Genomic DNA, 23,711 nt, shown 5'->3' with positions numbered 1-23,711 from the left:
GGACCACAACAATCTGGCGATGCAAAGATCACACTTTTGTTTTCTTTTTTTAATCTTACAAGAGGACAAGCCAATAAAAACTGAATCGATATAAAAACTGAACCGAGCAGAAACGGCCAGTTCTGTTCGAACCAAGCTGACTGATCTCCGACCGGATCAGTTCGACAGTAGAAAATGATTTCTATTCTTAGGAGGCTGGAAGTTGATTGTCCCTGGCTAGAATCGGTCGGCATCGGCTGGAACTGGCTAGAATTAAAATGGTTCCGTTCGGTTTAACTTTGTTTGAACTAGTATCAATCAGTACTGGATGCCGATCGATATGGGTCTCAGCATCGGTTCGGACAAGCTTGGGTCAAGCTGAAATATTCCAATCCAAATGACTTGAATGATGCGCACTAATCAAAAGTTAACTCTGGGCTAAATTATATCCTGTTGAGTGTTAAAGCTGCAAACTGGATGCTTTTCTGGCATCCACTTATCTGCATACATTGCGCCCACGTAGGATAAATGGACTCGAAAATCGAACGGAGTCAACGTTACCGGCAGCAGTATATTGGAGGCGCATTGATAAAAAAAGTAACAAAGCTTACCTTGTCGGGTGAAACATGGAGCAAGGTACAATTTTTTAAAATATCTAGAGATATGTCCGTTGCTTTGGGATTCTATTTGACCCGGAAGATAATTTATCTTTTTTGAAAAACGCAGAGTTGATTTGACGAGAGTAACATGTCCCACGTAACGAGCCAATTGACCCTCGACACCTCAGCTCACCCAGGAATGTTTTTTTTTTCTTTTCCTTCCAATAAACGTTCCGTAACCACCACCAAGTATTTGGAGCAGCGGGATCCCAGACTTCTGACAAGCCATCAACTCCAGACGATAAGTAAAAAACAAAGAAAATTTTGTGACGAGAAATGGTTAAAAGAAAAACATACTGATAGCATACAAATATCTTCCGGGATCGCGAAGACCGCATTCTTTCCCGTACCCGGTTTTCTTCCCCGTCCCTCTCCCTACCCCTTCTTATTCTTCTTTCCCACTGTCCTTTTCAAAGGCTTCTTTTCAAAGGAATCCATCTCAGTTTGCTGTCTCCTCCTTTCCATCTAGGGGGTCGCCAGGGGCCGTCTTTCGCTCGTGAGTAGATCCAATCGTCTACGCTCTCTTCTTTTCAGCTCTTTCTTGCATGAGTTCTTGTTTTTGTTTACCGGGCGATGATTTCTTGATGAGCTTTATGTTTTGAGGCCGTTCGTTTCTTGATCTTGGGTACTGAATCTTGTAGTTGCGTTCTTTGATTTAATCAGTGCAGATTGTTATGAAATCTTGGGATTCTTGATGTGGGTTCCTTGATTTTAACTTTTAAGCCAATCGTGCTCTTAATCTCCAGAAATAAAAACATAAAACATCTAAGCAAATCGTGATCTTAAATTTGGGTTCTTTAATCTCTTCTTCTACTGTTTTACCTCGAATCCATGTATGTTGTTTAAACATTCGTTTCGTGTCGGAGTTTAATTCTAATGGATTCTTTCGTCACGACCGTTCAATCAAGATTTGGAAATAAACTCCATAATCCACCGAGTCTTGGTCTGGTGGGAGGACGAAGGCAAAGCAGAGAGTTCTGGTTGTTATTTGATAAAGATTGTTGCAGGATAGTTTTCTGGAAATAGTAAAGTAATTTGGATGCTTATATAATTGGACGGGGAGCGCTAGGGGCAGATGTCCATAGTCCAACTATAGTCACCAGTTTTCAAGATTGAGATTTCTTGGTGTGGTGCTGTAGACATCTGGTTAATTTAGTGGGAAAACATTAGATACCAACCTAAATAGTAGTGTGTCCTGCAACTATATTTATTCATGGTTAGTAAAAAAAGATAGCCATACATAATCATTTGTGACTGATAGCCAAAGCTCTTTTAAAATGGTTGTCCTGCTTAGAGCAGGTGGTTTTGAGTGTCATGGAACTACTTATGTGCATGTCTTGTTCCCTGGGAGCTGCAGATGAACCAGTTATCTACTTACTTAAATTAAATAGGAGTAGAGGTATTTTTATCGTGCTACTGATTCAACATTTGATGGGATGTGGGTAATATTATCAGAAGGTCAACACCCCAGTCTTCGAAATCTTCTAGATACCTTTTCCCTTCATTTTTGTCACAATATTGATGTCTTTGCAGATTTACTCACTTGTTATGTGTTCTGTTTGTTCTCTGTATAAGTTTGCTGCTCCATTCATCCTAAATGATCCTCTTTCTTGTTTACCCTCTTCTCCTATCAAAATATGTCATCTATTGCTTCTCAAAAGCATTTAAGTTTATATGAGAGGAAGATAGATTTACTTGTTCTAGTGTGGCCTAAGTGATTTGAAATGTTTACCTATTACTTCATATGAAATGTTTATCTGCACATCACGTTCATCTCCTGGCTTCTTTTTTCACTATCACATATTATTTTATATTTTACACAATAAGTATAGAACCTAGAAGCAGTCTCCACTTAGATCTGTCATCATGTTATCAGACTTACGTGCATACAGTAGCCTAGGTGTTTATCAACCTCGTTTGAACTGGTTATGATGTGACATTTTGATGTAAACTGATATGACCACAGGTGAATTTGATACAAGAACATGCATAGCAAAATAAAAAATAAAATATATTTTTGTTGTGTAGTACTTGTTATGGAGGAATCCTGTTTAAAAATATAAAGTAGACATTGAAATGTGAAAGAGTTTCAGTTTAGTAAATCATGGATCCTATGGATGATGAGAGGGGGGAAAATAGTGGAAAAAGGATCTTATCGTCCTGAAATTTCTAGGTAAAGTATCTCATCAAGATATTCGATGATTGAATTTTGTCCTCATTTATGATAGACCATACTTCTGTTCCTTTACTTCAAAACATTAGTGTTATATCTGTTAAGAATTGAGTCTTCAGAAGAACTAATGTGAGTATTCTTTTACCCCTGCAATCACCATTGCCATTACCTTGTTAGCTTATCTTCCCTTTGCAAAACTCTCTGTCCTAATCATGATTCCCCTTGTGCTTCATTTCCTGCAATCACCTATTCACCTTCTCTCTCTCTCTCTCTCTCTCTCTCTCTCCCCCCCCCCCCCCAAAAAAACTGGTTCAATGCAGAAGGCCAATGCCTTCTTGACCCCATCATTTATTTAAAAAAATCATAACATATTATGATCTTATTTGTTCTTTTTGTTCATTAAAATTTCTGTAAATAACACATGATGGCATCATTAGAATAAGGTTCAAAAGTCACGTTTAAGTTATATAGATTAAAACAAATCTGGGAGAAAACAAATTGAGTTCTCAAATGGATTGATACTGATCATCTTTATACCCTTCAAATTGAGTCATCACTGAGGCACGAACCTCTTTAAGATTCTAAAGAGATTGAATTGTGTCCATGTTCATGAAGGTTTTTGTGAGGGCTCGGCCCATTGACCAGCCTGCACTTGCCTGGCCTATGGGCCGGCCCGAAGAGGCTAGGCCCAAGGCCACACAATGCCCTATGGCACGAAGTGATAGAGAAGAAGACTCCTATCAGGTGACACCATGCCCTATGGCACGAAGCGACAGAGAAGAAGACTCCGTCCTCCGAATCTAGTGAAAATCGAGGACTCCTAGGACAATCCAAGTTCATCTGTGACTCGAAGACTTTGCTTATTTAACTTTCCTCCTCCTCCTTGAATTTCCTCCACTGGAACGTCAAGAATAGCCGTCGATTTCAAGCTTCTTCTTCGAGCCTTCTTCCTCGTTTCCTCGCTGGAAAGAGTCGCCGGAGGCTTCGCCGGACCAAGGTAGATATTCCTCGTCTTGCTCCCCTTCCTTTTCTAGCAATTTAGCAGACTTTGCTTGGGTTTTAGCTGGCAAATCGCAGAGATTGGATCTGAAATGGGGTTCCATGTTTCAGCTCCCTTCTTTCAAGCATGCCGCCGCCGCCGGCTGCCTTCCGCCTCATGTCTTCACCTCTGGCCGCCATCTCGCCGGACCACACAACCATAGCTACCAGCCGTCCTTTCTTCTGTTTTGCCGAGGAAGAAGAAAGAAAGAAAGAAGAAGAGGAGAGAGAGAACCATCCCTCTCTTTCTCTTTTATTTCCTCTCTCTTCTTTCCACTCTCTACTTTCTCTCTCCTCTTTTCACTTTCTCTCTCTACTTTTTGTCTCCTCTCTCCACTCTCTCTACTTTCTCTCTCTAGAATGTCCAAGAAATTCGGTATTGGGTTTTGTTGACCTGATCTACGAACCTGAGTTGACCCCTGTAAACGATCTTGGTTCCGTCCTGGTGCCCGGGCTGCCTATTGGACCAATCACCTCAACCATGTTGAATATCCCTAAAACTTTCATTGAGGAACCATGTTGATTAACCTTGGTCCCTATGATTTATTCCAATCTCTCAGGTTTGACCCATTCGGAACTGCTGAACACTGTCACCCGACCAACCGTCTTCTTTTACTTATTTTAATTTAAATAAAAATCGATCTCGCTTTTATTGTTTTTAATAGGGTTAATTGAATCGTTGTCATCCGATCAACCGTTTTCTTTCTTATTTATTTTAATTTGAATAGAAATTGATCTCGCTTTTATTGTTTTTAATAGGGTTAACCGAATCACTTAGTAAAGTTTGACGGCTTAAGACAAAATAGGTAAGTAAATCTTATGCTCCTTACTAGTTTTCGAACTTGTAAGTAAGCCTTATACTCCTTACTAATTTTCAAATTTTTACTTATTTTTTGGTATTATGAAAATATGAAAATAGTGTTAAATGTTAATGATATCATGTTTTTTTAAAATTAAGGATCAAGTAGACGATATTATGAAACTCATGATTTATTGCGAATTAATGGATCCATGATTGTTTTACCGTTAAGCACTATTCGTGAACTATTAACTCCATATTTATGAAATTGTATTTTTGTTGTGAAAAGAATAGTTTCATGATTATTCTATTGTTAAATGCTTATTTATGGGATATGAACTCTATAAAGCCATTTAATAATTTATTCATGTATGATTCAAGAAAATATGATTAAAGAAATATGACTTAAGAAAAATTGTCTTAAATCTTAATGACTATGGCAAAAAGGCTCTCAAATAGCTATGTATGGCCTTTGAAAATGGGGTAGATCAACATTTAGTTTTATACGACCCTGCCAGCGGGTAATAGTAGTTGGCATACGATCCTGCCAGCGGATAATAGTAGTTGGCATACGACCCTGCCAGTGAATAATAGTAGCTAGCATACAACCTTACTAGCGAATAATAGTAGTTAGCATACGACCGTACCAATGGGTGATAGTTGTTGGTGTTTGTTGATAACGACCCTGTCATGGATATAATAGTGACCTTAGCATTTAGTCTAAGGGTAGTAATTTGATCAATGATATAGTTAAATAGTAAATGCTTTATGATTTTATTTATGCTATACACTAGGAACCATGTTTATGAAATACGAATGATTTATGCATGCATGATTGGCTTTATAACTTGTTTTAATATACTGTACTATAAAATGCTTTATTTTGTAATATCTATTTTTTTTTTAAATGATGCATTGACATGCAAAAATTTATGCTTGATCCGGTAAGATAGTGGAAGATTTACTTACTGAGCTGTCACTCATATACCTCTATTTTTTTATCTCTCCAGACGAATAGGGTTGATAGAAATGAAGCATGGTCCAAGCTTAGAGTTCGCGTTAGCAAGCTTGGCGATCTATATAGCAGAGCAAAATGCTTTATTTTGTAATATCTATTTTTTTTTTAAATGATGCATTGACATGCAAAAATTTATGCTTGATCCGGTAAGATAGTGGAAGATTTACTTACTGAGCTGTCACTCATATACCTCTATTTTTTTATCTCTCCAGACGAATAGGGTTGATAGAAATGAAGCATGGTCCAAGCTTAGAGTTCGCGTTAGCAAGCTTGGCGATCTATATAGCAGAGCAAAACTTTAGTTCTTCAATTGATTAAGAATTTGTAGCTAGTGATTTTCTGAATATTGAAAATTATGGATTTGGTATTTATGTTTGGATTTAGACGCTCTGAACTAGTATTGGTTGTATTTAATGGATAATGAAATTGGATTTCTATTGATTCTATTATTTTTGAGATAGATTTGAAAGTTAAATGTAATGTTGGCTTCGTGTGATCGTGGGATAAACCCCTCGGTAGCACGGCCGTATCATGTTCCGGATCTGGGGCGTGACAGTTTTAGGCAAAATATGTCATCTCAATATCGGGCCTCATATTGGTACCATGCTATTGCTGCGTCAATATGGGTATGGTTCGGCGTATTGAGTGTCGATACACCTCTAGTATTAAACCGGTATGGTACGGTATGCTCCGTCCCGTCCGGTTCGGTATGGTATGGCGTACCATAGTTTTAGGTTTGACATATTGGTTGGCCTACTCTCCTACAGTTTCCTTATATAAATATTCAGTTGTCTTATGATGTTATATGCAGATGTTAGACACTTGATGCCAAGCTATAAATCTCTAGTAAATTCCATGCATGAATACTGAAAATGTTTTATGTCCTAGATGTCTTTGCGGCTGAAAATACAATTTTATAATTTTGATTATCTTGTAAGAAAAATCATAATCTTTGCAAGAGAATCAACGAGTTGATGTTTAAATGCAGTTCTTACTAGATCTGCCTTTCCAGATTTCAAGTATTGGATTCTGTTGACTGGTTTGATAGACAAACCATGTGTGACATTCCTCCTTACTGACCTTTCCTGCTGCAGCTATGATGGGACATTCTCACTATTTGTTGGTTATTATGCTTTCAACCTATTTTCATGTCATCTGGTGAATGTTATGTTTCTTGCCTTACTGGGATTCGGTTTATCTTCGCAACGGCCAGCCAGTACTTGATTACTTTCTGGGATCAAGTAACTTGTGGCAAGTGTGCTTGGTTAATATTTAGGTATAGCTCCACAACATATGAATCCTTTGGATGCTTGTTGTGTTTATAACATATAATTTTCATTCAATATTCGCAGATTGATTCAACCCAAAAATGGGGATATATCTTAGCACTCCAAAAACTGAGAAGTTTTCTGAAGACGGTTCAAATGCCAAACTTGCATTTGGTTTGTCATCTATGCAAGGCTGGCGTTCAACTATGGAAGATGCAGTAAGTACTATATGAAGCTTTTATGTTTTCCATAATTCATAATAGTGTCACCAGCTATGAATTATTAAATGTCATCTCATGAATTTATAACAACGGGTGAAATATCTTACGACAAATCAGTTAAGTGCTTTCCTAAACAATTATACTATCCAAGGGTGTAGTTTGACATGATAATCGGGTTCCATTAAATAATTGTTTGATAGAAAATAAAGTATTCTGGAAGCAAACTAGTTTCTTGTCGTCCACCGTTGATGTATTTTCTTTACATTGATCTATTTGAATACATCTCTCAGCTCAAAAATAATTTTTACATTGATATTAGAAATAATTTTGTTTTTGTTTTTGGTACAACGGTGACTCATACCGATCTAGCATGAGTACAACCAAGAAAGTCAAAAAAAAAGATTTGTTGAAGAAGAGTGGCAACCTCATAGTTCTCCCAGAGGACCCCACCTGAATGCTCTGTAATGAAGAAGACGACCCAGTCGGCAGCCCTGTTTGCCTCTCGGTAGACGTGAGTGGCCCAAAAAGTGCCACAACCTCTCGACAACCTGCGGATGTCCAGCAGCAGTGGGTGTCCATCACCGGTCCTGTGTAGACCCAGGATCCACTCGATCACCATGGCAGAATCTCCTTCAAGGTGGTGCTATCCACTCCCAAGACGAGCCTCGCATAGGTAAGACCTTCCCGAGCGGCTCTCAGCTCCGCTTCGGGGATAGACATATCAAAAATGTGTCAATCTCTGGCCGCTATAAGTCTAGAGTCGTGACTCCTGATCACAAAGCCCATCCTCTCTTGCCACCGCCATCAGTCATACTACCAACGAAGTTCACTTTGAAAAAGCTCGAGAGCGGGGGCTCCTAGGAGATGAAAACCATTTCGGTCCCTGTAAAAGCTGAATGGGAGTTTCGGAAGTCCCTAACCGTCCCAGATGAAATAAGATGAAACAACAATAGGCTGAGTGATTTCAGTAGCATGTAGAAGTGCCCTGTCCATCACGATCCTTGGATGCCAAATATGGGAGGCTACTTAAGCACACCTGATACCTCGAGCTACAGTAGTGGGCTCATAGAGTCCTTCAAGTAGCTAAGAAAATCCTCAACTGGGGACGTGGACTACAGAGGGCTCGAACCTGCCAAGGATCCCTCCAAATCTGAATCACCTACGGGCAACCAAACAAGACATGGGTGATGGACTCCTCGACCTCTGGGCATCCATCACAGGTAGGGTCGATCTTCAACCCCTATCTAGTCAGCACACTCTTGGTCTGCAAACAACTCTATGCCACCTTCCAGACGAATAAAGCTACACGAGGGTGAATGCGAAGCCTCCAGATCTAGCCACCGTCAATCCATTGGGCCACCTTCATGCTAACCAAGTCATGAAGATCTCGAGCACTGACCTTTGACCTGCTGGTCACTCTCCAGACCCTCATGTCCGCAACCTCTCTAGTGGGAATTGGTAGAACCAGGACTCTCTCAGCTAGCTGCACCCTAAAGACTTGCCGAATGGTGCCCTCATTCCATCTTCTCTCGTCCGGGATGATCAGATCACAAACTCTGCGGCCGACCAAATTCTCCATATTGATTATGGTAGGCCAGAACCCAAACGACTGCTCCGTCAGCTATCTATCATCCATCACGTCAATAGACTGACCATCTCCCACAAACCATTTGATTCTGGGGCGCAGGCACAAATCTTCCTCTAGATGAATGAAGCATGTCGCCCAGTCTGGATATTGTGTGCCGAGGTCTACGCGCCATATTTAGCACTCATTAGTGTACTCCAAAGACTCCGGCTCAAGAATATACCTGCCTATGTGTCTGGTAGTAAGGAGCTCTTGCCTCATAAGCAAGGAGAGAATTTTCAGCCCTCCGCTAAGAGGCTGACAAATCACCTTCCAAGCCATCAGGTGAATTCCACTTTTGCTCTCCCATATGAAGCATTTAAACATCTACTCCAAGATCCTCAATGGTGCCATGGGCATAATAGTGTTGGACAACAAGTATATCGGAGCTGAACTGAGGACGGACTGTACCGAGGTGACTTTGCCCATCATAGAAAGAGTGCCCAACTGCCATTCCTCAAGCCTTTGCCTAATGCTTTGTTCTATGGTGGTGCAATCCGACCTACGAAGGAGTCGACCGGTGATAGGCACCCCGAGATATCTCAAGATGCCCTCCTACTCGCCCATATCCAGCAATTTCTTAATAGTGGTCCTAAGCCGCGACTTGGTCTTCAAACTGAAGCAAATAGTTAACTGGCCAGGTTGACCTGCTGTACAGTACTCTGCCTCCGAATCACATGCGCAGACAACCTGGTAGCTTAGGGCAGAAGCATACCATCATCGGCAAATAGGAGGTGCGAAATCGAAATGGAAGCCAGCACAAGCCTATAGGCCTCCAGGCCTTGGGACACTGAAGCAGCCCGGAGGGCTCTGGACAAGGCGTATGCACAAATGATGAAGAAGAAAGGAGAAAGCAGGAAGCCTTATCGAAGTTCGACCAAAGACTCGAAGAGCTACGTAGGCATACCGTTCATCAACATGGTGAAGGAAGGAGCCTGAACATAGCCCATAGTCCATCCGATCCATGTCTCGTGAAAATCGAAGCTCTCCAATAAGTAAATCAAGAAGCACCAACTCATCTGATCGTAGGCCCTCTCCATATCGAGCTTGACACCCATCAAGCCTTTTCGACACGAGGCTCTTTGGAGATCAAATATGAACTCCTGAGCAATGAGGACATTGTTGGAGATATTGCGACCTCCAACGAAGGCCCCTTGCTCGGGACTAATGAGCCGGGATAAGATACCTCTCAGTTTGGATGCCAAAATCTTTGCAATGGCCTTGTACAGGGTGGTGTATAGACTGATCGGTCTATAATAACCTAGCTCCATGGCATCCTGCCTTTTCGAGATCAGAGTGATAAAGATCCTCTTCCAGGCTTTGGGTATCAGAGCCGTCCTGAAGAACTGCTAGATGGCCGCAGTTACCTCCTACCTAATAATAAACCAATATCTCCTGAAGAAGACTGAAAAAACCCATCTAGCCTCAGGGCCTTATCCTCGGCCAAAGACCAAATAGCCTCCTAGACTTGCTTGGCCGAAATCGGCCTAACAAGAATAATGTTCTCCTTCGATGCCCTCTTCATCGGTATTGGCTCGAAGGGCGACCCACTGCTGCCAATCCGAGCTGTCCACCTCGATCTAAAGAACTGAAGGAGCTCCATACTGATAGTACCCAAGTCATCTTTTATCTGACTGCTGATGTCCCTAAGGCTTCTGATTTTGTTCCTTTGTCTCCTAATGATCGTCGACTGGTAGAAGAATATGGTGTTCTGGTCTTCCTCCGTAATCCATTGCACCCTCGATATCTACCTCCAAATGGCCTCCTGCTGACGAAGAAGCGGGTGATGCATGGCTAACTATGCTCCGAGCTCCACCAACTCCCACTCGGACAAGCCCCCACTCTGCTTCTCTTCAGATTAGAGGTTGTGGCAATAGAAGCTTCTGCCTCCATCCTCCTAAAGATATTGCCCATCTCTTTCTGATTCCACTTCTACAATCGGCGCTTGGTCGGCTCCAGTTTATGAGTGACCCTGCACATGGCATTGTCGCGCACTGATGTATGCCAAGCCTCTTGCACAATGTCCCAAGACCACGGATAGGAGAGCCAGATAGTCTCAAATCGAAAAGGACTTCGATATGGGGTAAAGGACAAAGTACTACTAGGATGGGACAATGGTCCGAAGCGATACGTGGAAGATGGCACACATGATAGTCCGAAAAGAGCTAAATCCATCCGACTGTGATGAAGGCCTTGTCTATTCTCTCGCAGACTCTCGCTTGGCCCATTCGATTATTGCACATGTGAATCTCAGCCCTGTGAAGCCGAGATCAAGCAGGCTGTTAGCTATGATGAAGTTCTAAAACTTTCTGATCTTAATCTTACTACTGAAAAGCTTGCCCTCCTGTTTCTCTTGGGGGTCGTTTATGCAATTGAAATCACATGCTACTATAGTTGGAAAGCCTTGTTGAACCAGGTTGGCCATCTCACCCCATAGCACTTGATGCTCACTGTAGTCAGAGCTAGCATATACAACAAATAAAATCCAAGTAGTCCCATTTTCTTTTGAGATCACCATAATAACCTGTTGGTTACAATTGTGGAAAATGTCAAATTTGCACCTCCTAATCTCCATATCACTACAATACCACTCGACAAGCCTTAAGACTCTGCTGCATAGAAGCCTCAAGATCAATGAAAGGAACGCCTGACACGCTGAAGACTTCTACCCGAGAGGCGAGTCTCAAATAGGACACATACCTTAGGGTCATGTTGATGCACTAGCCTTCGGAAGGCAGGACTAAAGGAGGGCTTTCTGGCCCCACGACAATTCCACATCAAGATTTTCATTATGCAAAACGGAGGTTGCCCCGGGTCTCTTCGTCAGCCTCCGTCCGCAGCTCACCCGCCATAAAATTCTCCTTTGGCTCGGCTTCCAAATCCGAGCCTAGCACCGCGATCTTCAGCTGGTGGAGCGCCGAGTCGTGGTCGACCCGATCCAGGCCCAACCCATCCCCCTCAGCTAGAGGGCCCATTTGCATCACTGCAACCCTATTGTCCTTCTCGCTCATCACCAGCCCACTAGAGGTCGCAATCTCTGGGGTAAAATGGCCACTCGCCTTCCCAGTCGGACCGCCTGCATCACCCATCGGAGCCTCTATGTCGATGACTGGAGCTCCTCCAGTTAGCTCCATAGACCTTGAATCATCCGTTGGCGATGAAGCAATAGCCGGTTGCCGTGATGGAGCCTCGCCCCTCCCGACCTGTTGGTCGGACCCAACACCACCTCCCAAGGTCCCAACCTCCCGGAGGTCGACCGATTGAGATGAACGGATGGATTCGCGTCGATGGGGATCGCGATCCCCCTTGGCTGGTGAAGGTTCTGCGCCCGTGGATGTGGAGTCGGGTCGGGACTATGATTCCTAGACTCCACCTGGCCCAACACCCCCGCGATCAGTGGATGGGCTCCTAGCCTCCGTCATTACTATGTTGGCCCACTGCCCTTTGCTCGGCCCGGCAGGCCTACTTCTTGGGCCCGACCCACAACGCAACTCGGTTCAGGGCTTGACTAGGTCTAGTGCTAAGTTGACTCGCCCCTTTAGCAATTTGCACCGAGTCGCCGGCCCGAACCCCCTTCTCCGGTGATCTCCTTCAGGTCACCTTGGTTGGTTTCTGCCAACTGTCCAAATTTGGGGGTGAATCAGGCGAGCTCGTCTTGTTTCGTGGGGATCTCGGACTGGACTGGGAGGAAGCCGGCCCAGAAGCCGACTCGGGGGTGGACTCATTCACCTTCTTTGGATGGATTCCAATCTTGGAAGCCCTAGGCTGCTGGATCCTAGATATGGCAAGCCAGGAGCCAAAATGGGGCGGCACTCACCATTGACTAACCACCACCTCCATCTGACCCGAAGCCTCCAAAGGAGTTTCCACCACCATTGGAGTTGGAGTCGCCCTTGTTGACGCCCCCTCCACCGATGCCGACATGGCATGAGGGTGTCGGCACACATCTTCCTTGTGGCCAATCTGGCCACAAAAATAGCAAAACACCAGTAGGTTCTCATACACGAAAGCCTTCTAGAACGTCTGCAATCGTCCCTTAATGAAGACCCCAGGCTTGAGTGGATCAAGGGCGCTGATCTCCAGCTTGACCCAAGCGAAACCGAGCTTCCATTGCTGATGGTGAAGTCATCCGAGGCCAATGGCCGGCCAGCTATCACCACGATGTCCAAACTCTTTCTCCCAATACTCTAGTGGGAGACACGGAAGGCAGAGCCAGACGACAACCCTATTCACCACATTCGTGCCTGGGACGAAGTCCGGCACCCATTTTCCATGGCAAGCTGCTAGCCTGCCACCAACCCGGAGCCACTGTCTAGAGCCATGTTCCAATCGTCTTCGCACTTAGACCAGAGTGTGTGGTGATCCTCCGCCATCGAAAATGATTCCACTTCGCAATCCAGTTTCCCTTTAAACTTCAACTCCTGGGCGACCCACTCCGCCGGAACTCTCTGGCCGAGGCTTCAAACGATGATCGCCGTCAAGTCCCAAGCCTTCTTGGATGCTTCTACCCACTCCGACGGCAGTTCGAGAACCTTTGTGAAGTGTCGGAGGTTCTCAAGCTCCTTCTCCAAGATCTTGTAACTGGTCCACGCCGGCTGCCGGGGAGGAGGGGGGGCCTGAACCACCGTCGACCATGAGGGGCTTGTCTCTACTCTCCTTGGAAGCAGCTGATCCTCACTACTAGTGGAACCCTTGGCAGGCCTCGACCGTCAATCTTCATTGCTAGAGGACTCCTTCGCCACTCTCGTGATCCGGTCACCCATCGTCTTCGCTCGCCAACCGTTCGAGAGAAAGCTCCAATAACAGCACGAAGATTAAAGTGGCATCTCAGTTGGCCACACAAGGCGCTCCCAGCTATGAAATGAATCTTTGGAGGCCTTTTGTTATATCTGTGCCAGATATTTTCATTTATACCTTGCTTGTAAGGTAGCACATTGAAGTATCAGAAGCCTATGACGATACCTTCTAAGTGGGAACTCTGCCTGTTTAGCCACTTCATGTGAAAGTATTCAAATACACCAGATTAGATTAAATAATTTTACCATCTACTATAAAGATAACTATGAGTTAGCAAATTATAGAAGATAATAACTAGAATTAAAGCAAAAGAAAAAAAAAAAACATAGTCAAAGCTAATTCAGCTGTGTACATAAGCAAAATTCACAGATGGCTTAAATATGTGTGGATGTAATTTTCAAAATGATGTTATGAAAAGCTTTAGGCACAGCCAGATTAGCTTTTTCCTACCACTTACACAAAATACTGACCTAGGTTCCCTTTCCTGCCATGTGAATCATTAAATGCAAACAGTTTGTGACTCATTATGATATCTTCATGCAGATCATTAGCTCTTGTGGGTCTTTACATTTGTAATATCTTTATGTCATTTTTTCCCCAAATGTTTTGTGATTCGCATTCTCATTACTTACAATCATTTTTTCTAGCATGCTGTTGTGCCAGACCTTGACAATTGCACATCATTCTTTGGTGTTTATGATGGCCATGGAGGTAAGTCACAGATATCTTATTTTTATGTCCTCTATGAACTTTATATAATTATAACAACTTATCCTTTCACGTCTTTAGCTTTAGTTTCTGGTTCAGTCATGGTTCCATTTGAGATTTTTATTAAAATTTGTGCTTTATTAGCAATTGCACAGTTTTCCAGATGCTATATACTTTCCTCTTCACCTTAACTACATGTTCATGATTTTATTTTTTGGTCTATTTAATGTATGAGATATGAGAAGTTTTGTTCATGCATGTCATAAATAGACTGACGCTCTGTTAATCAATATTGAATTTTTTAAAGAAAGTGCACCTATTCTAGTAGCTACCTCAGAAGGATGCACTAGTTTAAAATTGTACGCCCGCCTAGGGTTCTTGTATGAACTTGACCCAACTTGTACACATTGTGATATTACACTATGATTTGGAAATCATCTGTATTTCCCTCTTATATTTGCCAGCATATTCGAAGTCTTGATTCAACATATTAAATTATCAGAAGATTTGAAAAAGGTAATTTGAGTCCTGGTTGTTAGTGGGTTGATTGTGGTACGTAATAAGAAATGTATTAGTTCTGAAGTGTCATTGTTAAGGAATATTTTTTGCCCGCACCAAAGCTGTGCGATCCCTTGAAAAGGTGATGGCTATTGCATCTGAGTATATTTTTTCGAGATTTATCAATTTATGTTCTCATTTTTACTGAATGGTGTGTGTTTCCCATAATAAATGTTGGTTATTCTTCACCTCATTTTAACGTTCTTGTGTTATATTCACAATGAACATCTTTTTACCTTTTCTTTTGTTGGGGGCTGGGGGAGGCTCACCAGAATGAGTATTATAGCAATGCATTCATGGCAATTATCAAGCTCACCTTATCATTTTGTCTTAGTTTTACAGATCGAAGCACTGATCTGACCCCAAAATTCTAGTGAGTTATTCTGCGAGCACCAGAGGTAGCCCTTGAGCAGAATAAGCACCATAAAAACAATCCAGATGTTTGGAATAATGCGTGATGGTTATCATAAAAATTACCTGCACTGAGCTCTAGAATGTTTCTTGTTGACCCAGAGTCTTTAATTTGGATTTATGCACATTTGAACCAAATACCTTATGGGACTCAAATCCAGAATTCTGCCAATACTTTATCATTGTGGTAGTTCCCTGTGAAAGCCTGAGTGGCAACTGGAGACATAATGCCATATACTGGTTTATCTGAATATTCATTATTCGTTACCTCACTAGATGTTGATGAAGCATCTTTCTCCAAAGATGGCTGCTGTGCTAGCATTGATGCATAATAGACACTGGTCCCATAATCATGAGCTATAGTTACCTTGGAGAATAGATTGTGAAGCAGTGTCTCTCATTGGATTTCCCTAGTTTTTTTTTTAGTTTTTATTTGGCCTTATCATGACATTGTAATACCAGTTCAAATTGATGTCCTCATTGCACTTACAGGAAAAGTAGTAGCCAAGTTCTGTGCGAAGTATCTGCATGCTCAAGTACTCAAGTATGAAACTTATATGGGTGGTGATTTAGCTGCTTCAGTACAAAAAGCTTTTTTCAGGTAAGCTATTGTTCCATATATTTTTTCCCATATTCTGTTTTTTGCTTCAATGCTTATTTCCTAACTGGAGCCAAATAATGGGAGCACTTAGTAAGTTGATGCACGTGTGAAATGCTATGTAATTCTATCTTTGCAGAATGGATGAGATGATGCGAGGACAGAGAGGGTGGAGAGAATTAGCTGTACTGGGAGATAAGATAAACAAATTTACTGGCATGATTGAAGGCTTGATATGGTCCCCAAAGGGCAGTGATTCTAATGGCCGCTCGGATGACTGGGCTTTCGAAGAGGTACATTTGAATGATACTTTTCATAGTTTTTCCTCTAGCATATGTCACATGAAAGCCTTGGGTGAAGCTGTGGTCTAACCATGTTATGTCTGCATTTTCTTTTTTTAAGAAAAAGGGTAAAGAAAGGAATAAGAGAAAGAATTGCAGGGGTGAAATATTTTTTCTCTAAAAAAGAAAAAGAAAAAAAATGGACAAGAATATATAACTTAAGTGCTTAAGGTGAAGTCAATGCAAAACTGTATTCTTACTGGTTTGGCCTCATTCGAGCACATGGAAAATAAGTAAATGATGGGACTGCAAACATCCATCACAAGGTCTACAAAACCAGTACTGGGAACCTATCGGTGCATTATTGGTTCGACATAGTATGGTCAATATGAGATAGTATGTACCCCATTACCGATACGGGCTCTCAACATTTTTTTCTCACTCCCAACGATGGTACTTCCTAAAACCAGGTAGTATAGGTTGGCACCTGGCAGTACAAGATGGTTCTACTCGGTTTAGACTGGTATGGACTGAGTTAGCTCATATTCCAAATTGAACCCCAGCATTGTACCGGTATCTGACCAATACAAATTAGTATGATAGACCTTGGTCCATCAATTATATCTGAATTAACCATGTGCACATGCCGAGTTCATGTATGCATAAAATAATGCAGTCTGGAGATTGTGTTGAATCATCAGTAACTTTGGATGATCGGTTACTGATCCTCTGGATATTTTTTTTTTCAAATCAAGCCTTTATATTATGTTATAGGGCCCATATCTAGGGAGTCACTATGCTACTCTATAAACATGGTGACCAAGTACAAATGGGGCATTTGTTTTTTGCATACCTTTTTCTGATTCACTGTTGTTAGGGCTTCACTGTTGGGGCAATTGATGGTTGTCAAGGGGAAAACAAAGTGTGTAAATCTAATTTTATCAGTTCAAAACTATAGTAAGCTATATCTGAATAAAGAATGTTAAAAGCCAAAGAAAGGGGAGGCTTAGAAGATTTTCTGGTTTAGGAAAAACTAGATGAAAGTTCAAGTGCTGTTTACATTCATTGGATAAGAAGCTAAGAGTGCTTTAATGTCACACCCCAAATCTAGAACATGATATGGCCATGCTACCGTGGGGTACTGCCTATGATAACACGAAGCAACTATGGAAACCTATATGAAAATTTATCTCCTATAAAATATATAAAAAAAAGGTCCAAAGTCTACCATCCTTTAAATAAAGAAACAAGTGCTGGTACAAAGCTTCTAAATATAAAATTCAAATGTTAAAAACCTATAACCTTAAAAATCCATAAAATTAGCAACTATAATTCCATAATCAACTAATAAACTAAAATTCTATTGCAAAAGCATCCAAGCTTGCTAGCACGAACTCTAAGCTTGGATCATTTTCCTCTTCTAGCAACTTTATTTATCTGAAAAGAATAAAAAGAAAAATGAGTTACACAACTCAGTAAGCAAACTTTGCACTACCTTACATGGTGAAGCAAAAGTTTTACATGAGTCAATAAGTGACTTTCATTAAAAATAGATTATTTCATAGTAACAATACAATAATTCAAGTCATAAAACCAATCATGCTTTCATATATGCATAAATCATGCAAATTTCATAAATATGGTTCTAAGTGTATAATGTAAATAAAGTCATAAATCATTTGCCATTTAGCCACGTCATAGTTCACAATAATATTCTCGGATATTAACACTAAGGTTACTTTATGCTCGTGACAGAGCCATAATCGACTAAGTATCATGATTCATAGTTCGTATACTAACTTTATACTAGTTGGTAGGGGCATAATTCATATGCGAACTTTATATCCGTTGGCTGGGCCGTATGGAACTAGTTACATGTCTGCTCTACTTCTATGGACGATACATAGCTATCTGAGAGCTTTTAAAGCATTTATATTTTTTTCTTTAAATTATACATATATAAGTAGGTTGAAAAGCACTAAATGATATTATAGAGTTCACAGTTCATAAACAAGTCATAATAAAATAGTCATAGAATCATTCTTTTCATAACAAAATACAATTTTTCATAATTTAGATTTCGTAGTTCATAAACAAGTCATAAACATTAAAACATTCATGGAACCATTCTTTTCATAACAGAACATGATTTTCATAATATCATATGCTTAATTCTTAATTATAAGAAAACTATAGAATCGTCCATCTCAAACATCATTTATAATTTTTAAATTATTAAGCATTAAAAATAACCGACAATTTGAAAACTAGTAATGAGTGTAAGGGTGACTTACCTCTATCAATGACAAACTCAAATATGGTGTTTATCAGTTCACACCTAACATGTCCAATTATCTAAAATCAAAATAGATCCAACTCGTCCACATTAACCATCAGGACAAGAAATAGATTATTGTTAATTCCCTAATCTCGGAGTTCTAATATTCGAAGTACCTAAAATAAATAAAGGGTTAAGATTTATCTCAATTTAGAGACTATGAGCATAAAATTCCTTGCTATGTTTCTTGTTCGGATGACACCACACAAAATCAAGGTCGACCATGAAAGGAGATTTGCATAGGAAGAAAAGACGAGGTCAGTCAGATGGTGATACCCGACAGCCCGAATTGGTCAGAGCAGTATGCTCAATTCATTAGATCAAGAAACAGGTGCCTAATCAGGTCAAGGGTAACATGCTAGAAGTTGTCAATGATGCATCCTAGGATCGCCGACGAAGGCTGACGTGGAAGAAGGATAGGTTCAGCTAGGTAGTAGCATCCAACAGCTTGAATCGGTCCGAGCTGTGTAGTCCAGCTGGTCAAATCATGTAACAAGCTAAAGTACAGGTAGCTTAATAGGGATTGATGATGATGGAATTTAGCGATGCCCAGCAAAAGTACCGGGATGGGGGCTGACGTGCTGCCTAGCTGCCAGGGGGTTCAAGATCTTTTTACTAGGGTCAATCAAAATCATGGGGGAGGGATCCTCTGCTAGGGCCTACCCAACCCAAGAGAGTAAGGGAGAGAGAGCAGAGGGAAAGAGAGTAGAACAAGAAATAGAGGCTGAACAAGGCTTCACCGCCTCTCATCAGAAGGGAAAGAGGGCCCTGGCACTTGGTGGTGTCGCTGGTAGTTACGGCTGGTTAATACATGACTGGTGATGGCTACAATGGCCAGAAAAGAGGAGAAAAAGAGCGAGGAAAACAAGGAAAATTATCTTCCAAAATAGAGGATCGTGGAGGTTAGGCATTGAATCGAGCCTCAACTGATCATCAGTGGTTAAGCTCCATTGTTTGGTCACTACGGTCAAGGAAGGGCTCATCCGAGACCAGTAGCGGGGTCCTCAACTTGGAAACATGGCCAAATGGTTTAAACAGGGGAGGGTATTCCAGAACAGGGGAAGGGGTTGTCAAGAAAATCAAGCGAGGACATCAATACCTAGGGAGATTCCGGCTGATGACAGGGGTCTATTAAAGAGTAGCTCGAGAGAGAGAGGGGGGGGGGGGACACCAATACCTCATCTTGGCGCGGTCATGGTGATGATTACATTGGAAGAGAGAAGGTGAGTGCTACCGGTGGCAGTGGTTCAGCAATGGAACTCAAAAGGGGTGTGAGCTACTATTAAGTGGAGGTGGAGGCTAGAGTTTTCTAGCCTCTGATGCCCTCTTGGAAATCCGAATCCCACCAAGAGTCATCAAAGAAGAAGACTTTTATCGGGAGTCTACTACCATTCAGGCATGTGCAAAGCACATCCCCAGCCCAAGTGAAAATAGATCGGGTCGGTCGATTAGTCCAGGAAGTCCCAGGCCAGTCCTGGTGGACCGGGCCTCACATTTAATAGTTGTTCCCTAGTCTTTTGGGTGAAAATCTGATTCAGACTTCCAAACAAAAGAAAAGGAAAATAAAAAACAAATAATGGAAGGGAAGAACAAGGATTTAGGGGTTTGAGTGCTCTAAGGACCCATCATTAACATCAAACCGTGTCTCAACTATTTCAGATTGGTGTTATAAATCCTCATACACCCATCCATCTTATCAAGGGTAGCTATGGTGTTACAAGCTTTTCCAAATCCTTTCCTAGAATTGGTTGCTTTGACATCTCCATCAAGGGGAACTATGAAGCGTATACTTGTTAGTAGCTGGGTAAACTGCATCAATTTATTTGTTTTTTTTTTAAAGCAGTTCTATGTATTTGATTCAAATTATTGACATAAGAATGACACACAATATTTCAACCATTGTCTTCTGATGTTCTATAGTGCCCAAGAGTGTTGAGAACGTTGAAGGTTTCCTAGGATTTAGCTTTGTAAAGTTTCCGGTGTCCTCATAGAGTTTCATGGATGTCTTTTTTTTTTTTGTCGTTTTGGAGATGGTTCAGCAGCCATAAGGTTAATTTTATACTGTTTTGTGGAGCCTAATTGGGATCAATTAGGTAAGTTAAAGGTGTTTTGCTTCGCTATAAAAAGAGTGTATGACCAGCTGGTTTTGGGGAATGTTTTAAATTTTTAATTCTTTTGGATGGATGCTTTGAGTGCAGAAAATTTTAGGAGAAAGCTGGTTTGTTCTTCCTTTCCAGAATTTCAAAAAGGGAACTTTTATATGTTCAAATGGGTCCCTTGTATTGAATCTTAATGCACAAAATCATTGCCTTCATAATTCATATATATCAAAAATGTCATGACCTGAAACTTTGTGATCAGGGACCCCACTCAGATTTCTCTGGACCAACATCTGGGTGTACAGCTTGTGTGGCTGTCATTAGGAACAACCAACTCATTGTTGCGAATGCTGGTGATTCTCGTTGTGTAATCTCAAGGAAGGGTCAGGTTTGTTAATTTGGCAGACCATTGTGCTGATGTTTCTTCTGGTAATTCAAAAAGAATATTCTTGTTTGCTAACAAATTTATATGCAACATGTGCTTCGTCTGTTTTTTTCCTTTTATAGGCATACAATCTGTCAAGGGATCACAAGCCAGAGCTTGATGTTGAGAAAGAAAGAATCCTTAAAGCAGGAGGTTTTATTCATGCAGGACGAGTAAATGGAAGCTTGAACCTTGCAAGAGCCATTGGTAAATTCCATACTACTGTTTGTGTACTTCTCTCAGAATAACAACGCATCTTCAAATTTGTTTGCATATCTTGCATCTGATTCTGCCTGCAGGTGACATGGAATTCAAGCAGAACAAGTTTTTGCCAGCTGAAAGGCAAATTGTGACTTGCAATCCAGACATAAACATTGTGAGTAATCTACATTTTTATCCTCTGTAATCTTTGAATTTCATTGTGCTAATTATGACCTTTCTATTTTTGTTGTGAATTTTACTGGAAGGTGCTGATGTCATTTATTTTCTTTCTATTTTTGTTGTGAATTTTACTGGAAGGTGCTGATGTCATTTACTTTCTTTCATTTGTTAGGTGGAGCTTTGTGAGGATGATGACTTTCTCATTCTGGCATGTGATGGAATCTGGTATATCTTCCCTGCAACTCCGATTTTGAGAAAACCACGTGTAGTTATCATGTTCTCTTATTGAGTTTTCCAGGCATGCCTAACATGTTTGTAAAACTAAATGCAAAACTGAGTTACTGGGGCCAGTGCTAGAGTCGGTTCTTATGTTGGGAAGTGATGGGGCTGGTGAGTAAGAATTGCTCGTTGTTATATCATGTAGTGGTAGAATTGCAATTTCCCTCGGGTGGGAGGGAACCGAGTTGGATTGAGAAATGGTGTTGAATTTGGAAAGAGGTCCCACACAATGGGACCTAGGGCAACAATATCTAAAACAAGATCTGCAATCTCGGTATCTTGCCAATTCGATACGTACAGTTGGTATGGTATGGCACACACTCTGTACCGAAATAGCTTTCTAACTATGTTTCTCAATTTTTTTTCAATACGTCTCGGTACAAGTTGGTACATGTTGGTATGGGTTGGTATGCACCTCGGTACGCCTCGATATGCCTCGGTATAGGTTGATACACCATAGTACGGGGTGGTACCGCTCAATACAGGGTGGTATGGGGCTTGTACTGACTCAAAGTTGAGTTTGGTACAAGTTTCCTCCTGGTACAATATTGTATGCCCCGTACCAGACGGGTATGGGGCAGTACGGCAAACCATGATCTACAATATGAATTCTACAGTTTCTTTAAGTGCTTGTGGTGGTGGTGATGGTGATGGTGTTTGGAGTGGGACCCAGAGGGAAAGAGCATATGAAATAAGGATTTTAGGAGTTTAGGGGACATTGTAGCCCTTCTCACTACATTACTAGACTACTGTATGTACTAGCATGATCCATTTATACCTTCTGTGTCTCAATGATATATTATAGCTTGGTTAAGATTCAGAACTATTAATGGTTTGGCTAGATTTCCATCATGTACATATTCTTTTGTAATGGATATCTTGTTAAAAGATTGTTTCTGTACTTACTTTTCTCAGGGAATGCATGTCAAGCCAGCAACTGGTGGATTTCATCCACGAGCACATAAAGACTGTGCGTATGCTATTTCCTCTTTTGAACTTTGTCAATCTTATTTGTCTCTAGCAACTGCTGCAAGCGATGAAAACAGGCAATAAGTAAATAATTGTTCCTCTGAATCCACAAACACTAATCAGCTACCATTTCTGAATCACTAAAAACTATAAATTTCAGTTTGCTCTTCTTGTAGAGAAAGGTCTATAATGTATGATTTGACACAGTATTTGCTTTCAGCTCTTTTAAAAGGTCTTTTAACTTTCAGCAGATATATTATCAAATGACTACAGTAGCCATCTAAGAGATCATTGGTTCGTTAGCTACTTAAATTTGAAAACTGAAGCATTTTTGTTTCTCAAATATCGTCCTTTGCTGATGCACATACCGCCTGGGACTGCAGGAGAGCCGCCTGTCTGCAGTGTGCGAGAGAGTATTTGATAGGTGTTTGGCACCATCAATAGCCAATGGAGAGGGATGTGACAACATGACCATGATCTTGGTCCAGTTTAAAAAACCCATCAAGTCCAGTGTTGCCAGCACATAGTATCACTCTGGTTAGCTGAGCTTGAAATTATTTTTGTGGCTCTGCCTTCCCTTATTGTTCAAAGTGCAAGATATGTAACAATGTGACCCTCTCTTTAGTTATATCTAGATTCACGCATCTATTCCATGTACATGATTAGCATGACTCAGTAGTGGTTGGCTTCAAAAGATGACATTTTGTGTCTAAATTGGCAGGTTCCTTTGGACTGTACATGTAATGTAATTATTTGGTCTTATCACATATAGAAAGCATATTCTTTCTCATTTATTTTCAGCATCAGCCAGCTAATTATGTCAGGTTGTTTTCTTTTTAGATTTTTTTCTGCAAGTATATGTAACATAGAATGAGGCATATCAGGTTTTTTTGGGGGGAATGGAAGCATTCATCGATGATATTTTGGTTTATGAAACTAATATTTGGTGGGTGTTCAGAATAAGGATTCAAGTCCCATGGAACGGGGCTGTTCCAGTTTTTTCATCCTGATACTTGGAACGATGGATGTTCCATCCGACCCTGGTCTCTGTCCTGTCCTAATTTTGACCCGACACTTGGAATAGTGGGA

The 23,711-nt window shown here is 41.2% G+C and overlaps 1 protein-coding gene across 18 annotated transcripts; it reads left to right on the top strand.

The window, feature by feature from the left end:
- The first annotated feature begins 831 nt into the window (after positions 1-831).
- On the top strand, positions 832-23,416 carry LOC103707450 (putative protein phosphatase 2C 11). Of its 18 annotated transcripts, none has more exons than XM_088716586.2 (14): positions 1,003-1,134; positions 3,427-3,808; positions 4,609-4,655; positions 7,019-7,152; positions 14,224-14,287; positions 15,746-15,854; positions 15,991-16,144; positions 20,832-20,957; positions 21,077-21,200; positions 21,293-21,369; positions 21,547-21,599; positions 22,569-22,623; positions 22,874-22,916; positions 23,006-23,416. In XM_088716586.2, the coding sequence occupies exons 4-13, from the start codon at positions 7,036-7,038 to the stop codon at positions 22,904-22,906; spliced, it is 912 nt and encodes a 303-aa protein (XP_088572712.1). In that variant the 5' UTR covers positions 1,003-1,134; positions 3,427-3,808; positions 4,609-4,655; positions 7,019-7,035; the 3' UTR covers positions 22,907-22,916; positions 23,006-23,416. The 18 variants fall into 18 exon arrangements, with proteins under 18 accessions (XP_008790168.1, XP_026660606.1, XP_008790165.1 ...); XM_088716574.2 differs by lacking the exon at positions 22,874-22,916 and adding an exon at positions 6,761-6,942; XM_088716584.2 differs by lacking the exon at positions 1,003-1,134 and adding an exon at positions 6,761-6,942 and having other exon boundaries at positions 3,530-3,808.
- The last annotated feature ends 295 nt before the right edge of the window (positions 23,417-23,711 follow it).

Source organism: Phoenix dactylifera, chromosome 2 (assembly GCF_051530095.1).
Source record: "Phoenix dactylifera cultivar Ajwa chromosome 2, Ajwa_hap1_PhDact_Kaust_v1.1, whole genome shotgun sequence".
Taxonomy (NCBI): Eukaryota; Viridiplantae; Streptophyta; class Magnoliopsida; order Arecales; family Arecaceae; genus Phoenix; species Phoenix dactylifera.
Note: the sequence above shows the minus strand (reverse complement) of the source record. Positions and strands in the feature narration are given on the sequence as shown.